General features: G+C 41.0%; 1 protein-coding gene across 2 annotated transcripts in view; it reads right to left on the reverse strand.

Annotated features, from left to right (window-relative positions):
- The window catches only part of gabrb4 (gamma-aminobutyric acid type A receptor subunit beta4), an 83,601-nt gene that overhangs the window by 27,437 nt on the left and 35,431 nt on the right, over positions 1-20,733 (reverse strand). For both annotated transcript variants that reach the window (XM_017701097.2, XM_017701098.2), the window contains exons 3-4: positions 12,101-12,168; positions 367-587 (exon numbers count right to left, since the gene is read on the reverse strand). In XM_017701097.2, coding sequence (XP_017556586.1) covers positions 367-587; positions 12,101-12,168 — 289 coding nt within the window. The remainder of the gene's footprint in view (positions 1-366; positions 588-12,100; positions 12,169-20,733) is intronic.

The raw sequence follows: 20,733 nt of genomic DNA on the forward strand, positions 1-20,733 counted from the left end.
GTTCAGGTGTTTCCATCACACCCACTGTAAAAAGGCAGTACAATGGGCCGTACTCAAGAGAAATGAGACTCCGTAGCCAAGCAGCTGCATACAAGCCTAAGATCACCTATGCACAATGCCAGGTGTCAGTGTGTAACAAGCTCCATATAGCTGTCAAGTTCAATTGTCCACATACTTTTGTAATATAGTGTATCTCAATGATAACCTAAAATTCAGGCAATATGCAGCATGTTATTCTACTGGTTTGAATTCAGAACATTTGCACTGAACCTTTTAGTCTGAGAGTTTTAGTCTGAGTGCTACAAAGAAAGTGGTCTTAAATTTCATTGAAATGCTTTCAAACTGAGAAATGACTGTGATATTTACCTCAGCCCATACAGAACCGTGCCGTCAGGGTGGAGCCGGATCATACGGTTCTTTACCGTCACGCCATGCAGGAAGGACTTCTTGTCGTTCAGGAAATAAGTATCTGGCAGCCACAACTGATCAGCCACACGGTTGTCCAGGGTCAGATTGAGCGGCATCTCCACATAGGCCAGTCGCTTGTCCCGCCAACTCTGCTGGAAATACATGGTGATGGTGTAGTCCTGGAGAAGGATGAGAAAAAAACAGAATTCAGGGTTTAAACTGAGATCTCTCCAGGATGCAAAAACCATAGAAAGAGCTGCAGTAGTCTTATCAGGTGTTGTATTGGTCATATAATGCACACATTGCCTCGTCCAGTCCACATTCATTGTCTGCATCGTGATGCATCTAACAATCAAGCCTGACACCCCCCCCCCCCCCCCCCCCCCCCCCCCCCCCCCCCCCCCCCCCCCCCCCCCCCCCCCCGGGTTTGTATCACAGAATATAAATATGAGGTCACACAGAGGCCAAATTCCCTTATTGATTCAACATGACAGAGATCATAGAATACATACATTAATTGTGACGAGTGTGTTGATCTGGAAGAATGTGCATATTTTTCATGCTTATTCACAATAAGGAGGGCAATTACAGAGTTGAAAATTTCTGAAAGGATCACAGTTGGAGATTTGCAGAAGATGGACCCCATTTCTAGGGGTCACCTAGTCTTCAAAACACCCACTAGGGGTCACCTAGTCTTCAAAACTACCATCTAGATGCCAAAGCACTTGGAAATTCATGGCAGGGGAAAGCCTTTTCTTGCTTCTAATCACAATGGGAAGCACCTGGACTTCGCTTGATGCTACTGGAACTTTGACTGAAACAAGGTTCCAGGGTCAGATAACATCGCAATAGAGATTTTTGGGAACAAACACTTTTGATTTTGTGTATAAAGAGGATTAGAGTTTGGGGTTGTGATATTTAAGTGATGTAGTATAGTGATGTTTGGTGTTAAATATAGTGATGTAATCTCTGAGGCTTTGTGGCTGTTTTTCTTCCAAAGGACCTTGAAACCTGGTTAGGCTACATGGCATCATCCAGTACCAGGAGATCACAATGAGAAAGTTTGGCTGCCTCTGGTAGAAAGCTGATACTAAATTGTGGTTAGATCTCCAAGCAGGACAGTGATCACAAAATATACACCCAAATCCACATTAAAATGGTTGAATGATTCCAGAAACAAGCTTTTGACATAGCAATTCCAGTCCTTGACATAAACTCCATTAAAAACCTGTGAAGTGAGCTGAGTCTAAAAAAGATAAGCTAGGACCCTGGAGGCTCTAGAGAGATCCTGTATTGAGGAGTGGTCTATATACTTTGCTCTGTATTTAGTCTCATCAAGCGTTACAGAAGGCTTGTTTCTGTAATATTAGACAATGGAGGCTGCACAAAGTGCTAAATGTGTGGTGCCAATAACTGAAACAACAATTGTTTCTCAGACTAAATGTGTAAGTTTATTAAAAATAATTTTTTTAATTTCTTTTTTTTTTTACCTATTTTTACTGAGGATGCCAATAATTATGATGTTGGCGTTCCTTGGTAGGATCTGCTTAGGATGCAATAGGCTTAATGGGATGAGTAAAACTTGATCTTGTATATCCTGTAACCCTTGATCAAACAATCAGTTCAGCAAGCGTGTATGTTTGTAATTTCAGTGTAATGTTACAGACACAGAGGTGCATAATGATTGTTAATTTATCCGTTTCTAGATGTGTTCATGTTTTTGCTCCATTTAAATGCAAATGTAATTTTTATCCATTTAATAAAGTTTCCAAGGTTTCTCTAGGGAGTGAGGCAATGTCCCACTGAGACTTTGGTTAATAAGTTAATTGATCAGTTAAACAAGAATTTCATTATTATATGTCAACACTAATTGAAACGATGTTTTAAATAAATTCAAACAAAACTAACAAGAACATGTGCTTCTTGAAAAGTCTGGACCACTACACACATTGCATTTGCTGTAACACCTGTTTTAGGGCCAGCCACTCAACAGAAATGTCATTATCTGACACAAATCAAATGACGGAGGCCCATTCCCACCAGGTGGAGACAAAAAAAGCAAGTTTTTAGTCCATTTCTGTTTCTGTAGAATATCGTCTCGAGACTTTGATGCAATAGCTTGAAATAATAATTATTTCTCTAAATTATAACTTTTTTTCAGATTTTCTCAGATTTTGACTTCAATATCATTACTTATTTGCTTGAGATTTTGACTTGGTACCTTAAAATAAGTTCTTGTTATCTTAAATTTCAATTTATCTCAAGATTACGAAAGATTTCTTATTTCTTACTAATTATCTTGAAGTAATTTTGTGTTTTCTCTGGATTTTAACCTTGTATTTTAGAATAATTACACATTTTCTCAGAACAATTTCTGGCTTCTTGTTGAGATTTTGCATTAGTGTCTCAACAAAAACAAAATTGTCAGAATTTTGACTTGTTATCTCAAGATTCTGAGTAATTAAAATGAAGTTCCAACATATGTTAAAGAAATTTTAAGAAAGTAAGTAATTATTTGTGGAAGTTATTAATGAGTCAAAATAAAAAAGTATAGTATTTTAACATAATAAATCAATGTTTTGTAGAAAGTAAATCATTACTTTGAGTCAAAACTTTGACAGACTGCTGTCAGAAACAGACAGAGAGTCAAAAGCTAAGCATTTCTTCCCTGCCTGGCAGGAATGTTCTTCCACATCTAACAAAAGGCAAAACTACACTGAATTATTCATGCAGCATTTTTACAATGGGGATCTGATCTGGTATTCATAAAGCATATCAGTAATTTTTACAGTATATAGCGTCACGTTCCTAATGTTAAGCTCAGGACCTAAACTGTTTTTAGCTCAGCATGCTTACTCTTAGAAGCTTCTTGAATATGGATTACTAATAAAACCTCCACCATTAAATGTTGACTGAATTAACCCCTTGTACTCAATCATGCCCAAAATCGGTGCATGGGCCAATTTGTTGTGCTTTATCTTAGCGATAAAGGAAACCATCTATGAATGACGTTAGCATGACGCATTTGTATATAGGCACTGACTCTAGACCTGAACTGACATATTTTATGAAACAGCATTAGCACTCAGCAGTGGTGGAGCTAGGCTCATGTAGTGAGCCTAGGCTAATGCAATAAGCCACGCTCCATTGTTTAAGAACACACTGGGATCTTAACAAGGGGAAATGGGGAACTCAGTGGGCTGTGCTAATGTACCTACTATGTAGAGAGAGGAGGCTGCTGCACGCCAAGGCCTCTCTTAGCATTCAGCACAGGTATAATGGCAGCCTGGCAGTGGATCAGTGTGATCCAATTGGGCCTGGACATTCTGTACTTGCCCACAAACAGTGTTGACTAGATAAGGGGTGCCCCAAAATGCTCATGTGGCTAACTATGAATAACAGCTAATTGGAAACAAATAGCATGATCTCTGTCACATGATGTTAACAGTCTGTCTACCAGCTGTCAGTCATTATTTGCATTGATAGCATCTCTCTATGACATATTACTTTTCTTCTTCGTTTTTCTGTGACTAATTTAGGATACATCTTTTGAACAAGTCGAGCTAGTTATTACCGGAAATCAGATGTCAATGAAACAGAATGATGCTTCTATGTCTTTGCTAACTGCTTTACAGATTGCATTGCATCATTCTGATTTAAAGGAAGTCTGTAAGAATATGTCATGTGTAGCATGATATGTGATCTTTAGCTGAATCACCTAGGATAGCAATCACCTGGGATACCATAGCAATTGCCCAACAAGACCTTAGCAACCACGTGGTATACCATATCAATGGCCAAGCAGCTCCTTAGCAATTGCCTGGGATACCATAGCCACAGCCTACCGACACCTTAGTAACCATCTTCCATAACAATGGCCTAGCAACATCTTAGCAGCCACTTGGAATACCATAACAATGACTTAGCAACAAGTAACCACCTAAGATTCCATAGCCATGGCCTAGCAACACCTTAGCAACCACTTGGGATACCATAGCAATGGCCTTGCAGCACCTTTGTCAAGCCAGCTGAAAGTTTATTCATGAACCTGAGTTTATAAATACTCTTAAATAATATCATGTGCTCTGTTCTGCACAAAATCTTTGAGTTTTGTGCATTTTGTACTAAATGTATGTAAAATATTCAAAAATGCTACAAACAGAATCACAGTGGTAATCTAAACTAATACACAATAAGCAAGAAGGAATAACTGTCAAAGGTGAAGCAGAGACCAAGCTTGTTCTGCATCTCTTTTGATGACTGTGCTTTTTGCAGTGGCCTCCTTAGTGTCCAAAATATCCCTAATTGTTTCAAAACCTAAGTGAAGCAGAATGCACATTTCATGAGTGGATGGGACAGTAGATTGGAATGGTCATCCAGCTGGATCTAAAATGACCTACATTCCTGGAGTCGTGCACTCCATGAGATGGCGAAGGGGGATTCCAGTTTTCCGTAAAAACGTCTATTTGTGGCATCATGAAAGATAGAATGAAAGATTAAATATTAACACCCAAGTAGCTTTGTTTTACATGCTTCTCCCTCTGCACAGCCGAGTACGGAGGGTGGTTATACTTATGCGGGCATAAATCCCTGCAAGAACACACCATAGCTAAGAACTGGATTTTTAGGTGTCATCAAAAATAAAAGTATCACAGACAACAGTGTCATGTGCTGCTGGAATTCTGCAGATGCTTCTCCAGCTAAAATGAAAATGGCATATTGGTTGTATAGATAGATAGATAGATAGATAGATAGATAGATAGATAGATAGATAGATAGATACTTTATTGATCCCGAAGGAAATTTAGGCATCCAGCAGCAACAACACAATACAGTAGGAAACATATTCGACATCTATCAAACACAGAACAATAGAAAATATATAAGGGTATAAGAACTTTCTGTACAAGGTAAAGAACTATCTGTAGATGGAGCACTGCAGTAGATTTTTCTAACAGCCAATAAATAAATTCACAGAGCAAAGTGCAAGGTGCAAACGACATTGGTTATAAAAGTGACTGATGTGCCATAAAATTATAGAATTATTAATATGTACATGTAAAAATATAGTTCTGTAAAGTGAATATGTGAAAATATGAATGCCACACCATGAGTAAATGTACTTGAGTGTAAGAGAGGTTGGGGAAGTGTAATTGTGAATAAATAATTAAGCGGTTGAGTAGTTGAAATATACTGCAAAAAGAATATCTTAGGTAAACAAAGCATCTCAAATGTAGGAAATATATCTAATATTCCATTTTCTATGATTATTGCAAGACTATTACAAGTTTAGTATAAGGTTTCAAGGATTTAAAATCAACTTATTCCACTGAGAGATCATTTGCCATAGTATAGACAATTTTGCTTATTTTGAGAAACTGCTTAAAACTGCTTAAAACAAATAAAACTCTTTGCAAATGGAGTAAGATAGTAATATAAAATCATGTAAAACAAGAAAAAATGTCTAAAAGTAAGTCGTAATGAGAAATATGACATAGATTGATTAGATTTATGATGTTTTAATTTTTTGCATTGGTGTAGCTGCACTTTACAGTCTGTGAATCTCTCTCTCTCTCTCTCTCTCTCTCTCTCTCTCTCTCTCTCTCTGCAGCCTTGTGTTGCTCTGATTTAGTGGTCCTTTTATTCCACACTTCTGAAATGTCCAGGGAAACAAAAATAACGTAAAACATCAGATAGAACTTGCTGTGTCTTCAAAACACCCGAGTACAAAGAAATTTCAGCAGTAACTTCATGATGAATAAATCAAAGAGGCACACTTGCTCTTAAAGAAGGGGAGGGGTTGGTGGGGGGCGGGGGGGGGCAGAAAAAACAACTTCATACTTGAGTGACTTCTTCCAACAAATTAAAATAAAATCTGCTGCCAGAGACATGACAAAAAGCCTCCAGTGGCCCTAAATGGAAGGGCTGCAGGAGAAAACAAAGAAGGATATCGCCCTCTGCCTGTATCTCTCTCTCTCTCTCTCTCTCTCTCTCTCTCTCTCTCTCTCTCTCTCTTCTCTTTCTCTCTCTCTCTTTCTCTTTCTCTCTCTCTCTCTCTCTCTCTTTCTGCCACATTGAATGAGAGTACAGAGCATGACGATGGTATGATGTCATCAGTCAGACGTTGCCCATATTGCTTTGCTTGACGACACACGTAAGGCCGCATTATTACACTACTCAGACTATAAGTAGTCATTTCCTTTCTGGAAAAACAAGAATACTACACAGCATATGGACATAAAATGATAAATGCTGTTCAAATGCAAAGAAGAGTGCACACTGCACCTGAGAGCTTGGTTCAAATGTATAAGCCTGGCTTGAATTGGTATGAACTGACATCTAAAGTGACACTTTGTTAAAAAGGAATTCCACTGATTTATCAGCCTTGCAAAATCACCCAATTACTGAGATGCAAACAAAGTCATCAGGGTGGTTTCAGGTGAAATTATATTGTTCAAAATTTTTACACTGTTGGTGACAGGAACCAAGGGTTGTGTGTACAACACAAATACTGCCATTTTATTTGCTATCCAAACCAACCAGTGAGTTTTTTGAGCTTTCATATATAAATTTGATAATGGTAAATTAGTAGTCAATATGAAAAAAAAGCTTTCTTTTGATTATTATATGTCTTTACAAGTATGCATGTATATTTTAAAAATACACTATGTTGCCAAAAGTATTTGCTCGTCTGCCTTCACACGCATATGAAATTGAGTGACGTCCCTTTCTTAATCCATAGGGTTTAATATGATGTCGGCCCACCCTTTGCGGCTATAACAGCTTCAGCTCTTCTGGGAAGGTTTTCCACAAGGTTTAGGAGTGTGTTTATGGAAAGCTGTTTTATATGTAGCCGTTCTTACAGAAGCACATTTGTGAGGTTAGGCACTGATGTTGGACGAGAAGGCCTGGCTCACGGTCTCCACTCTAACTCATCCCAAATGTGTTCTCTCGGGTTGAGGTCAGGACTCTGTGCAGGCCAGTCAAGTTCTTCCACGCCAAACTCACTCATCCATGTCTTTATGGACTTTGCTTTGTGCACTGGTGCGCAGTCATGTTGGAACAGGAAGGCGCCATCCCCAAACTGTTCCCACAAAATTTTTCAAAATCTCTTGATCTGCTGAAGCATTAAGAATAACTTTCACTGGAACTAAGTGACAGAGCCCAACTCCTGAAAAACAACACCACACCATAATTCCCCCTCCACCAAACTTTACACTTGGCACAATGCAGTCAGACAAGTACCGTTCTCCTGGTAACCACCAAACCCAGACTCGTCCATCGGATTGCCAGACAGAAAGCATGATTCGTCACTCGAGACACATTGCATTGCACTTGGTGATGTAAGGCTTGGATGCAACTGCTCGGCCGTGGAAACCCATTGCATGAAGCTCTCTACGCTGTTCTTGAGCTAATCTGAAGGCCACATGAAGTTTGGAGATCTGTAGCAATTGACTCTGCAGAAAGTTGGCGACCTCTGTGCACTATGCGCCTCAGCATCCACTGAATTGAATTGAGAACCATTTGTCACTGTGTTTGCGCACTGTGAAATTAGACCTCTGCATTTAACCCATCCGTGCAGTGAAACATGCACATACATGCACACTAGTGAACACACACATTAGGGGCAGTGAGCACACTTGCCTGGAGCAGTGGGCAGCCCTATCCACAGTGCCCGGGGAGTAATTGGGAGTTAGGTGCCTTGCTCAAGGGCACTTTAGTCATGGACTGTCAGCCAAGGGGATCGAACCGGCAACCTTCCGGTCACATGACTGCCACTGACCCCACTCTGTCATTTAATGTGGCTGACCACTTTGTGGCTGAGTTGCTGTCATTCCCAATCACATCCACTTTGTACCACTGATGGTTGACTGTGGAATATTTAGTTGCGAGGAAATTTCACAACTGGACTTGTTGCACAGGTGGCATCCTATCATGGTATCACGCTGAAATTCCCTGAGCTCCTGAGAGCGACACATTCTTTCAGAAATGTTTGGAGAAGCAGTTTGCATGCCTAGGTTTTATACACCATGGAAGTGATTGGAACACCTGAATTCAATGATTTGAATGGGTGAGTGAATACTTTTGGCAATATAGTGTACATTTAAAAAATAAGTTTAAAACTTATTAAAAAGATTAAACGCTTCAGACAATTGGTTCCTATCAGCACTGCTGTAAACAGTTCTGAAAGTCCTTTAAATTTCTCTAGAATGCCACCTTTCACATCAAACCATTCTGAAAGACCTTGTTTAAATGTAAATGATTTAATTTAACAGAGATGTTGAGAACTTATGTGTGAAGTGGGACTGGCTACATTCATGCTGTTAACTCTATTTTTAAACTAGCTTATTTTTATCAACCAGTTATTTTTAACATGACCTCTGCATTTCAAGAATTCGGTCAAAATATCCAGATCTGTAACGGAAGTGTCATTACTGTTTTAGCTAAGCTAAGCTCTGAGGCATTTTGAGACAACGTGCACTTTGCGGCTGTCACTAAAGCTGAAAGTGTGGCTGAAAGATGGCAAGAACATCAGCATTATGAGTATTAACCTTTTAAGAAAGTTCAGTGCTTCAAACAACAAGTGAAGTGTTGCTTCTGAAGCACTGCTTGAAATTGTTATTGTTGTTATTGCACTGTCCAGCATGAATTTGAAATGTGGATAAATGCTGGTCTAGTGTTGGTCTGGTGCTAGTTCAGCTGGTCACCCAGCATGGCCATGCATCCATACCAGCATCCAAAATCGCAACACAGGCAGGTTTTACAGGTGATCAGGAGTTGCTTAAAAACACATGCATACAAAGTACAAAATATCACATGGATGCTTATGACGAGTTTAAACCATGCATATTTAAACATTATTGTAATGCTAGTTCAAAAGATTTCTACATGAAACTGGTAATGCCATCACTTCACAGCATTCAAGTATTCCAACAAATTGTGTTAGGATGTTGTTCATATGTAACCTTTGTCTATTCACCAGAACTTCTGTCCATAAGTCACCCAAAGCATTGTGGTGCATAAGTACAACATGGATAAGGAGTCTTACAATAGAACGTATAATGAAAAGTTTTATGTCACAGTAGAGAACTTACTTCTTGTACCAGTGACATGCAGGTAGCCATCCCAGGTTGATAAATTCATGACTTTGTGTGGTTAGTTTTTGCAGGTTTTAATAACAAAATATACACTTTAAAAGGGTGCTTCACATTCAAAAACAAGACCTAACCCCTTTCCTGTAGGACAACTTTAGATCCCATTAGGAGACCATCAGATGCATCTGGTATCAGTCCCACAGCACCTTTTAAACCATTATAATTCTTTACACTGTGATATAAACCCAAAGGCAAAACACAAAATGCCATTAGCTGCACAATAATACAATACCTTTCACAATGCCTTTTTTTTACAAAGGGTTATAAAAATAAACTTTGACATTAGTGACTACTGGACAGCATCAGTAACCAACAAAAACTCTGAATAGTCTGTGATTTTTTTCAACAGGGTTAAATTTCTTGCCAGTTAGCGTACTGGCTGACACCTTTTCACATTTCTGTCAAATGTGAAGACTCTGTCAAACTCTGTCAAACTCTGTACATACTGTCCTACTCATCATTCTGGTGCTCCTGTTGGTTATATAATAGTGCTGGACATCCATCTTTATAGAAAGACTGGAAAAATGTAAATCCATTACATAAGTGGGTATATTTGACATTAGACCCTCCAACACAACACAATTCACTGTTATTGCCAGTATTTTGTCTGTTAAATTTGTATTTCTTGTAAATCATGTTGGAAACTGAGCTGCTTCATGCTGACTGGATGTGAGTTATCCACCTGGATATAGAGCCAGACTTTATACTAAAAAACATTCTGACTTGGTCTAAAGGGCACAAACACATTTGTACTCCTATTAGTGTGCTGTCTCCTCAAACATCTTGTAGCAGTCCCACATAAAGTTTGCATCAAAGAACAGTGCTGTGGATTCTGGTTAAGGATGTAACTATCATAAGGATGTGCAATGTTGCAACTACAGCTACTTCACACACCTGCAGGATGATGCTGAAGTGCACACATTATTCGTACAAGACAATGCGCAAGAGCATAAAATGGAAACATGAACCAAACTCCATCAAAATGGTTGTAATGAAAGTATTGGATGATTGGTCATGCTTCTTCAGCGTGGGGGATTTCAAATAATCTGCTTCACAGTCGAAAGCGATGTTAATGGGAAGAGTGATGCTATGCTATGTATTGGCTGTTGAGTTCACCCTGGGAGCACTTTTGATAACTCCATTTTGATTGCCCTCATCATCTCCTTCTCCGAGGCAAAACTGGACGGTGAGAAATGTCAGAGCTGTAAAACTAACTACCCCAAGACTTCATCTTCAAACTGCCTTTCTATAAAAACGGAGTCTGTCGGTGTTGCGATTTTTTAACAGTCGGGAATGAAGCGAAAGAACTGCTAAAGGAGCGAGTGGAGCTATTGTGTTTCCAATCCGCAGCCTCTTCTTCACACATCTGTTAGGCAGGGTTTATTTTAGTTGTGTGAAGACTGCTGTCTCAAAGAGTCTAGGCTGCAATCTGATGACTGGGACAGGAGGCACGCCAGAACTCTCTCTGATGATGAGGTCACAGCTCGCCTCAGGGGCTTCTGGGAACTGCGCTCCCCAGAGGCGTAGTAACTCCAGCCATCCGATTGCTGTGCGGGGCCTGATCACAGGCCACATAAAGTGCTCCTAAGCGGAAAAGGCTGACCCTGCATTCAGAAGCCATTGCGGAGAAGCGCTGACCTGAAATCAATTTTCCCTTGTCCAGGCTGGTTGTAGTTCCAACATACTCCAAAGCAAAAGTTGATCCAGAGGCAGTGGTCGTCCTTTGAGATGCTTTATGAGCGCAGACCCTGGCCATTGAGGCTAAGGCTCTCATAAAATCATAAGATCCCTGACTCGGCGTAGGGAAATGATGAATGCAATAACGCTGCATGGGGTCTCCATGGTGGGAGTGCAGGGTGTACTGTCAGCAGAAATGCAAAGTGCGGCTCTTAAACTGCCTTTTAAGGGCTCCTGGGTGATGCTTATCTTAAGGTGGTTAACTTAAGCCAAAAGGTCCACGAGCCCGCCATAATTGGTCGGCTCTGCATAATCACGAATGCATATTATGGATACATTATGAGCAGCAAGATGCAATAAAGCAGAAATTTACTTTTTAATAAGCCTCGGTGGCTCTTTCCAAATGGTGACTCATACTATTGAAGAAGAAGGTCATTAGTTGCCATTTGCACACAGTTTTGCACAGCTTCAATAGAATTCTTTGTTTTTGCATATCCTTAGCCTCCTTACCCAGAGCATATCTAGGTATGCCAACAGCTCAGGGGGCTACAGTTTAACCTATAAAATGGAATGCTAGTTTAAATCTCATGTAAAGGAAAGCTAGTTTAAATCACATGTTATTTTGTTGTCAGAAGGGTTCTAATATGTCTGCTAGTGACTGCAAGTCACTTGAATTGGTTTTGCAACACATGATGCCAGCCTCCCCTATCACTAATGCAAGCCTAAAAAGCCTGCCTAAATAAATAAAGTTATTCTGCCTTGATAGGAGGGTACTGTGGTGCCAGTGGAGAAAGAAAGTGACATTTTGATGACTTTTTCAAATGCAAAGCCATAGTAAGTGTGGTAGAATCAAAACTCACCATGTTGACCTCCGAGATTGAGTCGATGCTGGCGATGTTTATGCTCATTCCCACAATGACTGGGGGACCTGGAGAAAAAAAAGAGAGGCAAACAAAGAGAGGTCGATTAGTTGAGTCCTTGGGCACAGAGCAAGAAATACCCTTCACTGTAAGTTAGGCCCTTCAGTGCTAGAGGCCAGCTGTAATGACATTGACACAAGGTCACTAAGCATTTACAGTAACATTCTCCCACTGAATGATGGTAAGTCTTCTTGGTGCGCATTAGAGCACAGGAGGATTACAGACAGCAATTCTGGGAACAGTCTGTTCCAATCAATACTGAGTTTTCTGGACCTTTGGATGGATCAGTCCATTGGTGGATAAATGCTACAGAAAGAAACATGTTATTGTACATTCAGTTAATACACTGGCATATACAAATAATATTAATTCTGCTGTCCAGCCCAACAATCTTTACAAAAAAAATTAGAAGTCCTGCGCTCTGGACTTGGGGCAATGGCATTTGCAGTGGGGCCCATGGTGCAGGAGGGCCCACAGCAACCAGGTTATCTAAAATATTTGTTGGGCCCTTATTTAAACAATATGTCCAAATGTTTGTAGACACCTGCTCATTCACTGTTTCTCCTGAAATCATGAGTATTAACAGTGTTTGTCCCTCTTTGCTGCAGTAACAGCCTCTACTGATCTCAGAAGGCTTTATGCTAGATGTTGGAGCGTTGCTGGCAGGATTTCATTGCATTCAACCACAAGAGCATTAGTGAGGTCAGGATGCTAGGTCTGGATCGCAAACACCACTCCAGCATATCCTAAAGGTATGGTGCTCTATCATTTCAAAGGGTGCACTCCTACTGCTCTGCAGTCCAATGCTGAGGGGCTTTATACCCCTCTAACCAATGCTTGGCATTGAGCATAGCAATCTTAGGCTCATGTGTGGTTGCTCCAGAGCATCCCATTTTATATGGAGTTTATACATGCTGTGTGTACACAACTGAATGCCTGTGTCAGTAATGGGGCACCTTAAAGTAGCTTAATTCACTAATTAGAAGTGGTGTTTGCACAGTTTTGTGCATATAGTGTAGATACTGACACAATTGTACACCAATGATTCAAAGAGATCCAAAATCTTAACAACATTACTCAGCAGTTATCTCCAGTCAACACTACACAGACAGCCTTGGTGTCTATTAATGTCCTTCTTATTCATAATGTAACACATTTATGGTAACCATTTTCAAACAGACACTTCACAACCTGAAACATTGTCTATTCATTATAAAGTTTAAACATAAATAAACATAAAGTTTAACATTAGACGCTAATGTGTTGAATGGCATTCCAACCTTGCCACACTTACATCACGGTCTCCAAAACCAATTCCTTAATAATGTGCAATGCATAGTATCATAGAACATGTGCCTAAAAGTAAGTGGCCTCCATTTGAGGTTGTGTCTGTGTGAATCTGGAGTGGAAACAGAGTATTAAATGAGTACGGAAGTGCAAGCTTTCCTCTGCTCTCCTCTCGATCTCACAGCCCTAGTGAGTGCAGGGCCTGCTCCATATGGCGTTTGGAGCTGCGCTCTCTGCTTCATTACGAGTCACTTTGTACTTCACTAGTGCTCGCCCCTGTCCTTGGTGACCTCCTGAGGGAAACGGCTTTCGATAAAATAGCAAAGGAGCAGCATTCCTATTTGTGGTTTGTGCAAGACCAGCAATCTGGTGGCAAAGCTTTGACTATCACTAGAGGGATGAAGCTGCATCAACTCTAGGAGAGTGTTGCTCTCCTGAGCAGTACTTTCAGAAAAAAAAAACACACACACAATTGGTAGAATCCCAGGTGTTCTATTCTGTGTTCATGGCTGAGGGACCTTGGGGAATATATCTGGCCATATTTCCATGGGATATGGGTTGGATGGTAGTGTGTACACGCTATATGAGTGGTGCACTGTCTCTGTGGCACATATACATAGTCATATAAATAAAAATGCAAACTCTTCAAAAAGTAGCCATCGTGTTTTGTGATCCTCACTGGGAACAATAAGTTCTAAGAGCACCAATTCAGACTTTCTCCCCAACACAGTATAACAGATTCATAAATGACATAGGGTTATGATGATTGACACGCCAGTGTTTTGACTCAACACAAGAGGCTGAGTAAGCATGTATGCAATGATTTTATCTAAATTATATGATGTGAGAATACAAAAAAAAAATCACAAAGCAAAACATGTAGAACCAATAAACGCAAGTTCACACCAGTACGAGGTCAAGGGAAGTTTAAAACCTACTTAAAAATACATCTCCTTCATGGAGTATGACTAATTTACCGAATTTGTCATTTGCCGATTGAGGAGTTAGTCAGTCTTCCCCTCGGGAGAGTATTAACAGTCATTAAATTGGGGATGTAAGAATTAATGATATAGGATGGGACTATTGCTATATGCCAATTCTTGGGGATGATATGGGATTTGGCATCTGTAGACAATATCTCTTCAATGCATAGGCGTATCTAGAAATTTTACTAAGGGTGGCAAAGGGATGGCAGGGAATTTTGATAGGGCAGCAGTGTGAAGTGGGGGTTGTTGAGTGTTGGAGCAGGGTTGTTGAGTGTGGGGTAGAAGCCAGTGAGATGGTAGAAATTTTGGGGTAGCATCTAGGGTGTTGGTCAGTGGTTATCCTCAAATAGACAATATATTTTTTTAAGATATAGACATTTAGTTTTTAGCTTTCTGTACTTTCCATTGTGGCCATGGCACTGTGTGCACTCTCTACTCAGTTCTGTAGTCCAACCTGAGCCCCAGTTTATTTTCTTAGCTCTCTAAACACTGCTTAGTAACCATTGCTATCTGCCTTCACACTGGTTAATCTCTCAGTTTTTTAGAATTGTCAGATTCTATGGGAGCTCAAAGAGCTCACTTGTTCAAAAATAAGGGTACTGCCCAAGGAAGCAACCATTTTCTATGTCTTATTGGCAAAATCCGTCCCGTGGTTCCCTGAAAGTTCCCACAATGCATGGTAAAAGCTAGTGAGCACCAACTGCTCACTCTGCTCCTTGATTCAAAATAGTTTCACAAAAATATGCATTTGTCTCTGAATTAATTCAATTATTGTAGATAATTATAAGATATAATATTCCACAAGTGATGACATTATTAATTAACTATGAACAAAACATCTGAAAAACAGGCTGACCTGTTCAGCAGATGCTAATGATACTAATAGGCACCTTTAAAAATATGCAGTAACGCTTTGCTGAAACAATCACCAATACAATGGCAACAGACAAAGTAAAAATGTTGCATTAAGGTCTATTCCAAACCTAGTCCTATGACCCCACACTATGCACGTTTTTGTGCTTTCTCACCTGACTCAATTCATTACCTAATTAACAAATGTCTTGTTGGCTGGGTCAGGTATGTAGGGTTGGGGAAAACACAAAAATGTGCCATGCATGGGGTAAGCAGCACTGGGATTGGGAATTATTTAGTCATCAATTTACTCTGTTAACTACAACAGCCATGAAATGACCTGGGGTTAACTGAATGAAGAACTTAAAAAGTGAATTGACTGCATTAAACATTGCTATGTGATGAAATGTGTGGCCAGCACATGGCTATATCTGCTCTGCTCTTCTCTGCATTTTGTAGTTCTACAATTACAGCATGTAATCCATCTATTTGGTGGATCGTTCTCAGCACTGCAGTGACAGTGATGTGGTGGTGGTGGTGTCTTAGTGTGTGTTGTGCTGGTACTGAGTGGATCAGATACAGCAGTGCTGCTGGGGTTTTTAAACACCTCAATGCCACTGCTGGACTGAGAATAGTCCACAGATAGCAAATGTGCTATCTTCTCTGACTTTACATCCACAAGGTGGACTGACAAGGTAGGAGTGTCTAATAGAGTGGACAGTGAGTGGACACGGTATTTAAAAACTCCAGCAGCACTGCTGTATCTGATCCACTCGTACGAGCACAATACACACTAACACACCACCGCCACATCAGTGTTATTGCAGTGCTGAAAATTAACCACCAGTAGTATCTACTCTGTGAGGGTCCATGGGGGTCCTGACCACTGAAGAACAGGGTAACTAAAAAAGTATGCAGAGAAACAGATGGACTACAGTCTGTAATTTTAGAACTACAAAGTGCACCTATATAGTAAGTGGAGCTGATCAAATGGACAATGAGTGTAGAAACAAGGAGGTGGTTGTAATGGTATGCCTGATTGGAACATTTTATATATATATATATATATACACTGCTCAAAAAAATAAAGGGAACACTTAAACAACACAATATAACTCCAAGTAAATCAAACTTCTGTGAAATCAAACTGTCCACTTAGGAAGCAACACTGATTGACAATCAATTTCACAGCTCGTTGTGCAAATGGAATAGACAACAGGTGGAAATTATTGGCAATTAGCAAGACACACTCAATAAAGGAGTGGTTCTGCAGGTGGGGACCACAGACCACTTCTCAGTACCTTTCTGCTTTCTGGCTGATGTTTTGGTCACTTTTGAATGTTGGTGGTGCTTTCACACTCGTGGTAGCATGAGACGGACTCTACAACCCACACAAGTGGCTCAGGTAGTGCAGCTCATCCAGGATGGCACATCAATGCGAGCTGTGGCAAGAAGGTTTGCTATGTCTGTCAGCATAGTGTCCAGAGGCTGGAGGTGCTACCAGGAGACAGGCCAGTACACCAGGAGACGTGGAGGAGGCCGTAGGAGGGCAACAACCCAGCAGCAGGACCGCTACCTCCGCCTTTGTGCAAGGAGGAACAGGAGGAGCACTGCCAGAGCCCTGCAAAATGACCTCCAGCAGGCCACAAATGTGCATGTGTCTGCACAAACGGTTAGAAACCGACTCCATGAGGATGGTATGAGGGCCCGACGTCCACAGACGGGGGTTGTGCTCACAGCCCAACACAGTGCAGGACGCTTGGCATTTGCCAGAGAACACCAGGATTGGCAAATTTGTCACTGGCGCCCTGTGCTCTTCACAGATGAAAGCAGGTTCACACTGAGCACATGTGGCAGACGTGACAGAGTCTGGAGACGCCGTGGAGAGCGATCTGCTGCCTGCAACATCCTTCAGCATGAACGGTTTGGCAGTGGCTCAGTAACGGTGTGGGGTGGCATTTCTTTGGATGGCCACACAGCCCTCCATGTGCTCGCCAGAGGTAGCCTGACTGCCATTAGGTACCGAGATGAGATCCTCAGACCCCTTGTGAGACCATATGCTGGTGCGGTTGGCCCTGGGTTCCTCCTAATGCAGGACAATGCTAGACCTCATGTGGCTGGAGTGTGTCAGCAGTTCCTGCAAGATGAAGGCATTGAAGCTATGGACTGGCCCGCCCGTTCCCCAGACCTGAATCCGATTGAGCACATCTGGGACATCATGTCTTGCTCCATCCACCAACACCACATTGCACCACAGACTGTCCAGGAGTTGGCAGATGCTGTAGTCCAGGTCTGGGAGGAGATCCCTCAGGAGACCATCTGCCACCTCATCAGGAGCATGCCCAGGCGTTGTACGGAGGTCATACAGGCACGTGGAGGCCACACACAATACTGAGCCTCATTTTGACTTGTTTTAAGGACATTACATCAAAGTTGGATCAGCCTGTCGTGTGTTTTTCCACTTTAATTTTGTGTGTGACTCCAAATCCAGGCCTCCATTGGTTAATAAATTTGATTTCCATTGTTGATTTTTGTGTGATTTTGTTGTCAGCACATTCAACTTTGTACAGAACAAAGTATTCAATGAGAATATTTCATTCATTCAGATCTAGGATGTGTTATTTGAGTGTTCCCTTTATTTTTTTGAGCAGTGTATATATATGTATGTGTATGTGTATGTGCATGTGTGTGTGTATCTTTAATAAATGACTGGAGCTGTGTCGTACCTTCCTGCTTCAAACGGTCCACCATAGTACCAGTTCCCAAGAAAGCAACCATCACAGGATTGAATGACTATAGACCCATTGCATTGACCTCTGCAGTCATGAAATCTTTTGAGAGACTGGTGCTCTCCCATCTGAAGAACATCACATATCCTCTGCTCAGACCCCCTGCAATTTGCATATCGGGAAAACAGGTCGGTGGACGACATAGTGAACATGGAACTCCAGCTTATTCTTCAACAGCTTGAACACCCAGGAACATATGCAAGAATTTTTTTCTTGGACTTCAGCTCAACCTTTAATACAATCATCTCAGGACAGCTACACAACAAACTAATCCAAGCCCCGCTTGCCAGTGGATCACCAACTTCCTCACTGGCAGAGAGCACCAGGTGAGGTTGGGAAAGTTCACATCAAACACCCAGATCATCAGTACAGGCACTCCACATGGTTCTGTCCTCTCACCATTGCTCTTCTTGCTGTACACTAATGACTGTACCTCCATGGACCCCTCAGTCAAAATCTTGAAGTATACAGATGACACTACAGTCATTGGTCTCATCTGAGATGGTGACAAGTCTGCTTACAGATGGGTGGTTGAACAGGTGGTCCAGCCACAACGACCTGGTGCTGAACACAGTGAAAACAGTGGAGATGACAGCGGACTTCAGGAAGAGCCCTCCAGCCCTGTCAGCACTCACCATCCTGGACAGAACTGTTATGGCATTAGAGTCCTACAAGTTCCTGGGCATAACAATCGCCAGGGACCTGAAGTGGGACAGCAACATCAGCTCAATCATGAAGAGAGCCCAGCAGAGGATGTACTTCCTGCGTCAGCTTAGGAAGTTCAACCTGCCCCAGAAGCTGATGGTGCGGTCTACACCACCATCATAGTGTCTGTCATCACCACGTCCATCACTGTGTGAGGCAGCTCAGCCACCAAGCATGACCTCTCAAGACTGCAGTGCATCATCAGATCTGCAGAGAGGACAATTGGGGTTAAGTTGCCTACACTGCTGGAACTGCATGCCTTTAGAACCAGGAAGCATGCAGAGAAGATCTCCACAGACCCCTCTCACCCTGGACACCACCTGTTCCAGCTCCTTTCCTCAGGCCAGCGCTTCAGCCAGATGAGGATCAGGACATCCAGGCTACAAACGAGCTTTTCCCCACAAGCCATCACTTGAACAGTTAAAATATTACACTGAAACAATATTCCAGCTTCAAACTGCACTTCAAAAATACTGGTATATAGTACCAAGTTCAACTCCATCCTCTGGAGCTGCCGTCTCAAACCAGTGTTTATACTAGCACCTAAATACCTGCCATATGACCCCACTTATCTGACTGTCACCTCATTGATCCCTTTCTCTGCCACTGTACACCCTGCACTCAGCACTTTAACTTTAGACCCATACTTTGCACATTGTAAGGTTTACAGGTATGACTGTGCATGTATTATTTCATTTTATTTTGTTAGATTATATATTTATTTTATTTTATTCTCTACATGTGAGTGTCTGTCTGATACTGTGCACTGTGAACTCCTGTAACCAAAACCAAATGTATTTATTTATTTTTTACAATGCAGCAACACCACTTACTGAGAAACTGATACACTTGTACTGGCAGCACACACTGCCACACAACTACCATATCAGTGTTACTGCTGTGTTTAGAATGGTCTATTATTCAAATAATATCTAAACAATGATGAATGAGGTAGATAGCAGGGACTTGACACACTGTTTTAAGTTGAAAGTTGGGGGTGTTAAAATTGTAAGCAACATTTATAAAACATAGTGATGGCATGCAATGTTTATTAGTCATTTATTTATTTACTCGTTTTTGGATTTCTTAATGTGCAAGAATGTGACAACAGTGTGCACATATAACCAAGCCATTAAACCACTAACATCCTGCTCGCTCTGCTCTGTATCCTTTTGGATGAACTTTGTGCAAATAAGATGAGCAGTGACCAATCAGATTATTGGTATGTGGCACAGTAACCGCTTGTGTCATGCCATTAATCAAGCTGCACGCTGAGATTTAATACTCAAATGCACACTAAATCAAGCAAGAGATATAATGATTGAAATACATGTTGGCAATATATTGAAAACATGGTGCATTATTGTGCTAGTGGAATTTTTAAGTTGACAAAGCAAAATCAGGCCATGAACTAGCCTACGACTGCTACTATAACAGCTCAACTGGCTTGTGTTTTAGCAGCACACCTCAAAAATGCCAACAATTGGTAAGGAAAATAGTTCAGTTACCTGCTAGAAAAATGCAAACTCTACCCAAAACAAGCCCACATAAATGTGCTCAAATTATTATTATAGTTTTGTTTTATTAGTTATTATTTTGCTCCCAGTTTATTTGGAGACCCCTGCTAGATTTTCTATAGTGTTCAAAGTATTAATAAACTATCTGGTGAAACTCTCAACAGTGATTTTGTTTTGGGGTTAGGATTAGTACCAGGATTAGGTTTAGGACCAGGTTTAGGATTTGGATTAGGTTTTAGGTTTAGGTTAAGCTTAGGATTTAGGGAAAATTCAAGTGAATTTAATAAATATTTACTTGAATGTTATTTAAAAGCAACAGTTGATTATCATGTTACCATTTTTTTAACATTTGCAGACAATCCTGAAATCTTCCCACCTCTAATGGTGTGAGACTCATTGTGCATGACAGTGGACAGACCTTATGTAAACCACACAAA

The sequence above is a fragment of the Pygocentrus nattereri genome, chromosome 16 (assembly GCF_015220715.1).
Source record: "Pygocentrus nattereri isolate fPygNat1 chromosome 16, fPygNat1.pri, whole genome shotgun sequence".
In the NCBI taxonomy this organism is placed as follows: Eukaryota; Metazoa; Chordata; class Actinopteri; order Characiformes; family Serrasalmidae; genus Pygocentrus; species Pygocentrus nattereri.